The 10,446-nt window shown below is 41.0% G+C and overlaps 1 protein-coding gene across 2 annotated transcripts in view; it reads left to right on the top strand.

Annotated features, from left to right (window-relative positions):
- The first annotated feature begins 2,066 nt into the window (after window positions 1-2,066).
- The window catches only part of NSUN6 (NOP2/Sun RNA methyltransferase 6), a 38,568-nt gene continuing 30,188 nt past the window's right edge, over window positions 2,067-10,446 (top strand). The window contains exons 1-4 of one of the 2 annotated variants that reach the window (XM_067562328.1): window positions 2,067-3,614; window positions 4,510-4,609; window positions 6,119-6,274; window positions 8,216-8,295. In XM_067562328.1, the coding sequence (XP_067418429.1) occupies window positions 4,535-4,609; window positions 6,119-6,274; window positions 8,216-8,295 (311 nt within the window). In that variant the 5' untranslated portion in view covers window positions 2,067-3,614; window positions 4,510-4,534. Of the gene's footprint in view, window positions 3,615-4,509; window positions 4,610-6,118; window positions 6,275-7,881; window positions 7,893-8,215; window positions 8,296-10,446 lie in introns of those variants that run through there. The other variant, XM_067562329.1, reaches the window with a different exon arrangement.

Raw genomic sequence — 10,446 nt, 5'->3', positions numbered from 1 at the left:
CGGGCTGCTGCTGGGCGCATGCACGCCCCGCTCCGCGCGCAGGCCGAGCCCGGGCAATGTGATTAGTGCTGATATTGAATCCGGGTTAACAAAACCCAGGGAGTTTTAAACCGTCTGGCAAAATCCCCTTCCTTTCAGAGGCTCGCTTTTTATTCAGAGCGTGTCCCCATTTCGCTAGTTCTCCAGCCCCAGAGACTACCTGCATTTCCCCTGTGAAACAAAGGCAGATTTGAACAAAAATCAGGCGTTTATTACGCGATAAAAAGCACGTGAAAGGACGCAAGCTGGTTTTGTTTGTTTTCGGTTCCTTGGTTGGCCAAATAAGGCAGTGCACTTTAGCGATCTACAGCAACTTCGAAAAAATCGTGTACAAAAAATACTACTTCCCCTTCATCTCAGGTAGCATGTACTGTCCCATAGCTTGCGAATAAGTGGGTATTTGGTCTGCGCCTGCAGTCCGTGCCTGAAAGGAAAGAGCGCTAAGGGTTACTGTCAGAGGCAAGGTTTTGCAGGAGGGGCTCCCTTAGATACACGAATACTCCTGTGATGAAGTCAGTTTCTGTTACTAGATAAGCCAATGCCATTAGGGTCGTTTTTCGAGCACAATGACCGAATTTTCTTACGGGGGCAAGGCCCGTTGGCCCAACTTGTGTTGGTGAATGACAAGCTTTCCAGCTTACAGAGCTCCTTCTTAGGTCTGTCTTCTCTGGTTCACCGGCCAGGCCTCTCTTCCATGGGCTGCCGACTGGCTGCTGCTCGTTCCTATTACTGGGCTTTTGAGTCACCTAAAAAAAGGTGGGGGGGGGCTGCTTGGGGAGTGCGCTAGGTAATGCTCCTGCCCACACGGGCGCCCTTGTCCCAGGGAAGCCAATGGAAGTAAACTATTCGCGGCTCTCTCTGCGGTGCCCACTCTCTCTGCACTCCGGTGATTGCAGTCGGCGGCACCCCCGCTGCAGGGCACGCTCTGGCTCGCGGAGCGGCGGGGGCAGGAAGGAACGGCCGGGCAGGCAAAATTCGCCTCTGCGCGAAAGTTAAGATGCCCGTTCCCTGCTTCTGCGCGCGCGCGCCTGTTGTTGGCGGAGGGGCGGGGGAGGGGCTGTGGTAAGTCAGCGAAGGGGCGGAGTTTTCTGTCGCCCTGCAGAAGAGGCGGCCCTGAGGGAGGCGGAGCGCGGAAGGTACTAAGGAGCGCGCGCGGCCGGCGGCTCGGCCATGCTGCTGTTGTCACTGGACACCGGACACGGGACGGGCACTTCCGCTCCCGAGTCCCCGGGCAGGCAGGCAGCGTTGGCGACTAGCGCGGAGCTGAGCAGCAGGAATCCCTCGTTGTCCCCGACACTGCGGTGGGGGACGGGGCCAGCGCGGTCGGGGGGGGAGCCTCCGCCTCTGGGTGGGGAGACGCGTCTCCTGCTCGGCCGCGAGCCGTCGCAGACGCCACAGCACCAGCACCCCCGGCGGACGTGCCGCGGCCTGGAGCCCAAAGGCTTCGCGCGCCCGGCTTCCAGTCCGGAGCTAGGGCATTGCTGCTGCTGCTGCTCTAGCGGGTCTAAGCAGAGCCTCTGCGGGGGCCGTGCGCGGGGCACGGTGCGGAGTAGGTGACCCCGGAGCCGCAGGGGGGTGGACGTGACCAAGACCCACCTCCGGAGTACGAGGCGGGGGGCGCTGTGTGCTGCAGTTCACTAGTTACCCGCAGCGCGGGCTGTGCTCCCCGGAGCCCTGGGTACCGGAAATCCCTGCTTCTGCCACTGGCACGGCAGCCTGGGCAGCGCTCGTGTGGGTGGGCGTGTCCCAGCCGCCCTCACACCTGGCTCGCAGTACCGCCCTGCGGCCCCCTGGGCGGGAGGAGCTGTCTGCAGCTGCCCCGGACACCCCTTGCTCGCTGGGCTTTTCAGAGGTGGTTAGGCACTTGGAGGCAGACAAGTGCCTAGTGGGGTTTTCAAAAACACCTGGGCATCCTCCCCACCCGCCCCTTGATTTAAAAGCGAGTTGGGCACCAAGGCTCTTCTGAAAATTCCCCTTGGTGCCTGTCTGCATCTTCAGGTGCCTAAATACTTTTGAAAACCTGGCCATTGAACAAATAGCCTGTAAGGGACTACAGAAATAAAATATAAAATCTATGTAACTAGCTGCATAGGAGGCAATACAAACACTTCTAGCTTGTCACATAGCTGAGCAGTTTCACTACAGCTGCTCGTTCTGATGGGAATTAAGTAAACTCCTGATTACTATTTTGGCCTCTTTTCAGAGGCCGTTCACATGATCCATACCTGCATTTTTAATATGGGAATAAAAGCAAACTATTTTGTCAATGAAATATCAATGAAATACTATATTTAAATATAAATTGGATCAGATTTATTTCTATGGAAAAAGAGTCTAGACGCTTTAGGTCACTTATACCATGGAAATAGTCATGTCAATATCTTTACAAAGTGGTCATACAGTAACACTATTAAGTAGAGGCCTGATTTCTACAAGTAATGTTATTTTATAATTTACTTCATAATTGCAGATTGTTTTTAAATTGGTGTGTATTTTGAGAATCTTAAGTGTTTTTTAAAAGAAGTTTATCCATCATGTTTCAAAATTGAAACATCACCTATCTTTTTACTAACTGTAGGCATTCTGAAACACTAGCCTGAAGATGAGATAACGTAGCAGTTCCTAAGATATTAACGCTAAAATTTGATGACACTTTAAATGGCAGCATTAACTTAAGTGCTGATTAAATTTGTTAGAAACATCAAAGCAATGTGCTTATTGGGCCATAGCGCTAGATACAGGTACAAGGTGCAGTGAGGCAGCTCATTCCTTTCAGTGATTGCTAAAGTGGAGAATGAGCAATTCAACTCCTCTCCGCCCCCCACCAAATCTAGAGTCTCTTCTGTCCAAGTCCAAAGAGAGAGATCACCTTTCTAGTATCAAAAGCCTCAACTGCTTCCTTGACAAAACAAAAACCCAAGACATCTCGGATGCTTTCCTAAAGTGCCAAAAGTCCCAAGCATCCCTTTCTCAGTTGCCCAAACCTCCAGCTTTCCCCTGACAACTACAGTGCAGTTATTCATTGTTTTAAGTGTTGTGTAGTACACTGGAATTTTTAAATTTGAGGAAAGTTGAATTATAAATAAATATATTAAACACATGCTATGATGATTGGATTGGACTTTGGGTAGGGAGGGGAGAATGTTGCAGAGGATCTCTGACGCATAATTTAGGGCAAATGTGCTGTATAGGAAAGTGGGAGGTAGAATTTCTAGTTGGCATTTGGGCAAACCCCTTTGAAAAGAAAATGTGAAAAATATCAATAACAGTTATTTAGCATCTACTGCACTATGCCAGATACATAGTTGTATATGATTATGTGCATTTATTTGCATTGAGAAGACATTTAATACTTGGTTCAGAAAGAATCAAAGATCACACAATGTTGATACCTTAAAACTGTTCACTATGAAGCCCTCCCCATTCCTACCCACAAATTAAAGGATGTATCTTTATCTTTGTAGTTCTGTTAAAACAATTTACATGAATTTGAAGATTTATTGATCTCTACTCCCTTTATGGTGACAAGCAATTTAGGTCAAGTCTACACTACAGAGTTACGAAGACCTGACTTTGTAAGTGTCTACACTACAGTGTTGTTTCCGCTGCTATAAGTCCTCCACTACAGAGATCTAATAATGCCCACCTCCACGAGAGGTGTAGCACTTAGGTCGATGTAGTTAGTGCAACACGGTGGCTATCAGCTCTGCATGGGCTCTCAGTGCTGGGCAGCTGGGAGCCAGGGCTGTCAGCTCCCCATGCTGCCCCACTTAAGTCAGTGCAAGCGCTCCTGGTATGGACGTGCACCACTGGCAGAAGGAGGGTAGTGTGGACATGAAATCTGCAGTAATTTCTGTAGTGTCTGTACGTCAACTTAATACAGGTTGACTAATTGTGTAGTCTAGACCAGGCCTTAGTAATGGAATAATCAGTTTGTTAGAATTAAGTCTTTGTCTAAAGTGCAAATTGCTAATTATGTTAATTAACCTATGGTACAATACAATTAGCAGTTGCACTGTAGGTGTGTCCTGAGATATATTTGCAATTTTGAATAAAAGTACAATAGCACCATCTATCCAGTACAAACACCATCATAACTCAGAACGTAAGGGTACAGCTAGTAAAAAGTTGCATTGGGTTTTAGTAACGTATGCAACTCCATTCACTTTACTGTGAGCTGTAATACTTTAAAAAAAAAAAAAAAGTGTTTTGAAAAATCTTTCACTGTTGTGATGAAATATTCACATTGGTGAGAAACCTAGAAGAGTTAATGTCTTGGCTCACGATACACTTAATTATCTGCTTCATAATGTCACATATTTTCTTATGGTACTATTGAATAGCTATGATACACAACAGAACCTGAATTTTTTTGTAACCCTGTTCATTTTGCTGTTTAATTATAAATTGTGTAAATTAAATATCTTTAATAAATAAAACATTAATTTGTTTATTGCTGTTGTTTACCAGGAAGGCTATTGCACTATAAAGGAAAATGTCTTTTTTTCCAAAAATAATATTGCAACCAGAAGTTGAAGAATACCTTGGGAACGTGTTTAGAAATAAAGAGGTATGTGATAAAGGTAACTCGACCAGTCATCAGCCTGTGCAAACAAATTTGCCTTTCCCTGGTTGAATGCGGAATTGTGCAACCATTAATGTTCTTTCTTTATTTTTTGTATGAAGTTACTGATAAATGCCTCCCAAAATAAAAGTGTATCTTTAGTATTTAGAGTTAGACAGTGCTTTACAGCAAAGGGCTCTGATCCTGTAATGAGCTGCATGCAGAGCCTCATTGACTTCAATGGCCCTGTGTGGATTCAGCTGTCTGACTGCACACTGTTCATTGCAGGATTGGGGCTTAGGATAGTTAATTCCATCTAGAAGTTATAAGGGCTAATCTAACATCTGATTTGTAAAAGTATGCATATATGTATAATATTTTTTAAACTTATTGGGACTGTTAATAAATTGAATATTAAAATACTGTACATTATATTTAGCCATTGAGATGTAAACTGAGACTTCATTCTGGCATTTCAGTGAGCACAGAGAGTTAAAAATTTGAGAAAGTAATATTTTTTATTATCAAAATAGGATTTTTAGAACTAAAGAATCTGAACAGTTTTGTATTTCAAACACCTTATGCTTTCTTCATTTATGATGTATTTTCTCACTGGTAATATTTAGGGTTTGTTTGGGGTTTTTTAAGAGTACTTATAAAGGAAAAATTGATTTGTGTTTTGAATGTGTGTTCTTTTAAGATAAAGAAGGCCTGACAGAATTTCTTTAAAAAGAGGATGCATGTATTGTTTTTTTTTTTTAACCCTTTGAATTATCAAGATCAAGTGTGATCTTCCCTATTTTTTCTTGTCAATTCCTTGGAAGAGTCATGGAAGTTAAATGGGAGCTCTCAGCCCTTCTTTGAAGCAGAAGGAATATTAATAGTTAACAAAAAACAAGAAGTGGGGACTGGTAAACAGCCTGACTAAAAATCCCTTCCTGTATCAGATTAATAAATTCCAAGAAAACTCACCTTGTGGTATCATAATCCTACTAACTCTACAGTCTTCCTTAAAGTTTTCCAAGAACAATCAAAAAAAGAAAAAGCCCTATCACCTCCCACAGAGTAGGCAAACGTACCTGACTTTCTATTGGGGAAAAAAAAAGTAGAAATAAAATCTTTCAAACCTTCTTCATCTATCATACAAACTCATCACAATTTTGAGTTGCAGTCCACTTTTTTTGTCTCCTTAGATCTGTTCCTTTGTACAGCAAGCTAGGAACACCACTTAATAGAAAATAGAGCAATATCAAATCAAGTGGAGATTAATTCTATTGCCTGTTCCAGTATCAGTTTGTTTAGAATACTCTTGCTCAGTAGACTGGACTTTCAGCAGCCAAACTCTGCCCTCAAGTGTGCATATGTGATTCTCAATGAAGTCAGTGGGAGCTGCACATGTATCTGAGGGTCTATTACATGACATTCAGAGACTAATGGTTGATTTAAACTTTTTTACTACAATAAGGACTTACTCCATGAAGCTGTTTATTACTGATTTATTTTTTTTTTCTTTAGCTTGTAACTGCTTTAGGCACGCCAGAAGCAGAGAGAAAATATGAATCTTTGTTAAATTATCTATCTCATCCTCCAGCTTTCACAACTGTTAGAGTTAACACTCATTTGGCTTCAGTGAAACATGTGAAAAATCTGCTGTTTGAAGAGATCCACAAGGTTTGTGCAATTTTATGTCCTGGTTATTACTAAAGATAACTACAAGATTTCTGGTTTTGTAGCTGATTGCAAAAGCCTTTTAAATAATGGAAACAACTCCTAAACTTGATGGGTGTTTCTACTCTCAGCTTGGTGCAGGGAAGAAAATCCTATTAGCACTTTCAGAGTCAAATGGAAACATAGGTAGAGTCCGTGAGTTAAGTCCCCACTAGTTGATATCTGATACATCAAAGGAAGCAAACAAATACACATAATTTAGTGTCTCAGACCAAATGTGTTGCCATCAACAGAAGAAAAGACACCTATTTTTGCAAAGTTGTAAAGAACTTGAGTTTTATAGTAGATAGTTAAGGTCTAATAAAAGTACAAACGATTGATTCAGAGAAACATTGTTTTTCCCATTGCGTTTCAGAAACATGCACTTTCCCTCAGAAATTTTAAATCCATAAATAGGACCATGTAATTCTTGTTGATTATTTTTATTACAGTAGCACCTGTAGACCCTAATCAGGATTTGGACCCTGTTGTGCTAAGTGCTGTACAAACATAGGAGAAAGAGACTACAATCTAGACAAGATAACAGAAATAAAAACTATTAGTCTGAGAAGATATACTCAACAAGTATAGAACTTGCTTTTAATAAAAAATTGCAACATCAGCTCATTTTTGTCATGTCCTATTTTAGAGCGTGTGAAATTGAAATAAACAGTGTCCAAATAACTTGAGCGATGCCCTGCTTGCTGGTGTTACTTGTTAGAAAATACTTTGTCATTTAGTTTATTATTTTTTTTAGTTCTGTTTATTTTATGACTGTATTTATCTGACAGAGGTAATTATTTGTAAGCCATAAGGTTAAAAAATAAGATGTTTTGAAATCCTACCATATATCTTCAGTCTTTCTGAGAAAGTCTGGTTCTTCTATAAATAAATTATTAATATTGTTGATTGTATAGACAGCAGCTGCATGACAGGAGCCAAGACATTTCTGTAATGCAAAAGCAGTTGACACTACTCTAACTATTTTTTGGGAGGGTAATGAATTATGCATGTTTTATCATACAACTCATTCTAGGAATCTGGAACTGGTATTTTAGTAGAATTTTATGCTTTGTGAGCGAAAATGCTTTGCTAAAAACAGGTACAGCTAGCTTCTCCATGACAGTAAACATCATTTTAATTCTAATTATACTCCAAAAAGAAGCTACATAACATTAATGCCTGTTTTAACATCACAAAACATCACAAAACATACAGATTGGTTTAGAAGGAGAAAATGCCTCTTCATAAGATGTTCACTGATTTCCAGTTATTTGGGATGTGTGGAAAGACACTGCTTATGAAAGTCTAGGAACAGTTTCAAAATGGCAACTCCCCAACTCAGGGCCTTTTCAAATGAAATATGAAATCAGGTCCCTAGCATGCATCACAGCTTCTCACATCTCTCTCAGTTGAAATGACCCAATAAAAATGAGCATCCTTTGAGATGTCAAATAGGGAAGATCTGCACATGACTACATTGAGCAAATCTAATCTGAGCCTTTCTTTGGCTTTTATTAGTGATAGTGTGTCTGGCTGTCTGTAGCATGGCCTTGGCTTCTTGTTCCAGAGAAAAGAAAAAGTAAGTTCCAAGAGCATATGAATGTCCAGGACCCACTCCTGTGCTCTGAAGTGAATCGTGTCAATAATTCCTGTTGTGGCCTTGACATTTCTGAATGTACTAGTTTATCTCTGTGTTTTAGCTTCAGTGTTTATAATATACAGCATTTCCTAACATAGCATTTCCCAACTTCTCATCACTTAAAGAGACTCCTTTACCATTTGCAGATATAAAGTGTGAACTGAAAAATAATTGGTTCCAAGTACAATAAAGTACTTCAAAAATCATCTATTAATTAGTGTTCACTAAGTGTCCTTTTATTTATTTATTTTTAAATTCAACAGCAATTTAAAGGTCTTAGTGTTCCAGTTCTTCAGCATCCAAAACTCCAGGACATCTTACTTATTCCTGTCATTGGACCCAGGTTTGTAATTTTCAGACTTTAACAGCTAATTTGTGTTACTGAGTTTCATGATAGGTTTTATGTTACCCATTTTTGATAACTTGTCCACAATTGTTTGTTAAGCCAAAATATGCAGTACTCGTCCTAGACGACATGCATTTTTCTAAGAACGGCCATACTGAGTCAGATCAATGGTCCATCTAAGCTAGTATCCTGTCTTCCAACAGTGGCCAATGCCAGGTGTTACAGAGGGAATGAACAGAATAGGTAATCAAGTGATCCATCCCCTATTGCCCATTCCCAACTTCTGGGGAACAGAGGTTAGGGACATTTCAGAGCATGGTTTTGCATCCCTGTCTATCCTGGCTAATAGCCATTGAGGGACCTATCCTCCATGAACTTACCTAATTCTTGTTAAAACCCTGTTATACTCTTGGCCTCCACAACATCCCCTGGCAATGAGTTCCACAGGTGGACTGTGCGTTGTGTAAAGAAATACTTCTTTTTGTTTGTTTTAAACCTGCTGCCTGTTAATTTTATTTGGTGACCCACCCCCCTTAGTTCTTGTGTTATAAGGAGTAAATGACACTTCCATATTTACTTTATCCACACCAGTCATGAGTTTATAGACCTCTATCATATCCTCCCTTAGTCATCTCTTTTCCAAGCTGAAAAGATCCAGTTTTATTAATCTCTCCTCATATGGAAGCTTTTCCATACCCCTAATAATTTTTGTTGCCCTTTTTTGAGATGGAGCGACCAGATCTGCATGCAATATTCAAGAAGTAGGTGTACCATGGATTTATAAAGAGGCAATATGATATTTTCTGTCTTATTACCTATCCCTTTTCTAATGATTCCAAACATTCTGTTAGCTTTTTTGACTGCAACTGCACACTGATTGGATGTTTTCAGAGAACTATTCACATGGACTCCAAGATTTCTTTCTTGAATAGTAGCAGTTAATTTAGGCCCCATTATTATATATATATATATATATATATATATATATATATATATATATATAGTTGGGATTATGTTTTCTAATGTGTATTACTTTGCATTTATCAACATTGAATTTCATCTGCCATTTTGTTGCCCAGTCACCCAGTGAGATCCCTTTGTAACTCTTTACAGTCTGCTTTTGACTTAACTATCTTGAGTTGTTAGCTTTATATGATCTGCAAATTTTGCCACCTCACTATTTACCCCCTTTTCCAGATCATTTATAAATATGTTGAACAGTACTGATCCCAGTACAGACCCCTGGGGGACACCACTTTTCACCTCTCTCCATTCTGAAAACTGACCATTTATTCCTACCCTTTGTTTCCTACCTTTTAACCAGTTACTGATTCATGAGAGTACCTTCCCACTTATCCTATGACAACTTACTTTGCTTAAAAGCCTTTGGTGAGGGACCTTGTTAAAGGCTTTCTGTAAACCCAAGTACACTATATCCACTGGATCACCCTTGTCCATATGCTTGTTGAGTCCCTCAAAAAAATCTAGTAGATTGATGAGACATAATTGCCCTTTACAAAATCCATGTAGACTCTTCCCCAACACTTTATGTTTGTTTATGTGTCTGACAATGATCTTTAAAAATATAACAAAATCCTGAGGGAGTTTGAAAAACCATAAACTTTTCTTTCTCCTTTTATGATAACAGACGTCATATTACTTTCTCCCTGCAGCAATTGCCCTGTGGCAAAGTATGTAAGGAGGGTGTAGATTATCTCTGCTGAAGAACTAGAGACTATTTGGCTGGACTATAAGCTGGGGATGCATCAGTTGAAAGTGACAGAGGAAGAGAAGGACCTGGGTGTATTGGTTGATCACGGGATGCCTATGAGCCGCCAATGTGATGTGGCCGTGAAAAAAAGCTAATGCGGTCCTAGGATGCATCAGGCGAGATATTTCCAGTAAAGATAGGGAGGTGTTAGTACCGTTATACAAGGCGTTGGTTGGACCTCATCTGGAATACTGTGTGCAGTTCTGGTCTCCCATGTTTAAGAAAGATGAACTCAAACTGGAACAGGTGCAGAGAAGGGCTACTAGGATGATCCAAGATATGGAAAACCTGCCATATGAGGGGAGATTCAAAGAGCTTAGCTTGTTTTGCCTAACCAAAAGAAGGCTGTGGGGAGATATGATTGCGCTTTGTATATA

The sequence above is a fragment of the Emydura macquarii genome, unplaced genomic scaffold (assembly GCF_026122565.2).
Source record: "Emydura macquarii macquarii isolate MOO-44397 ecotype Brisbane River unplaced genomic scaffold, CSIRO-AGI_Emac_v2 contig_2422, whole genome shotgun sequence".
Taxonomy (NCBI): Eukaryota; Metazoa; Chordata; order Testudines; family Chelidae; genus Emydura; species Emydura macquarii.
This window is presented reverse-complemented; position numbering and strand designations above follow the sequence as displayed.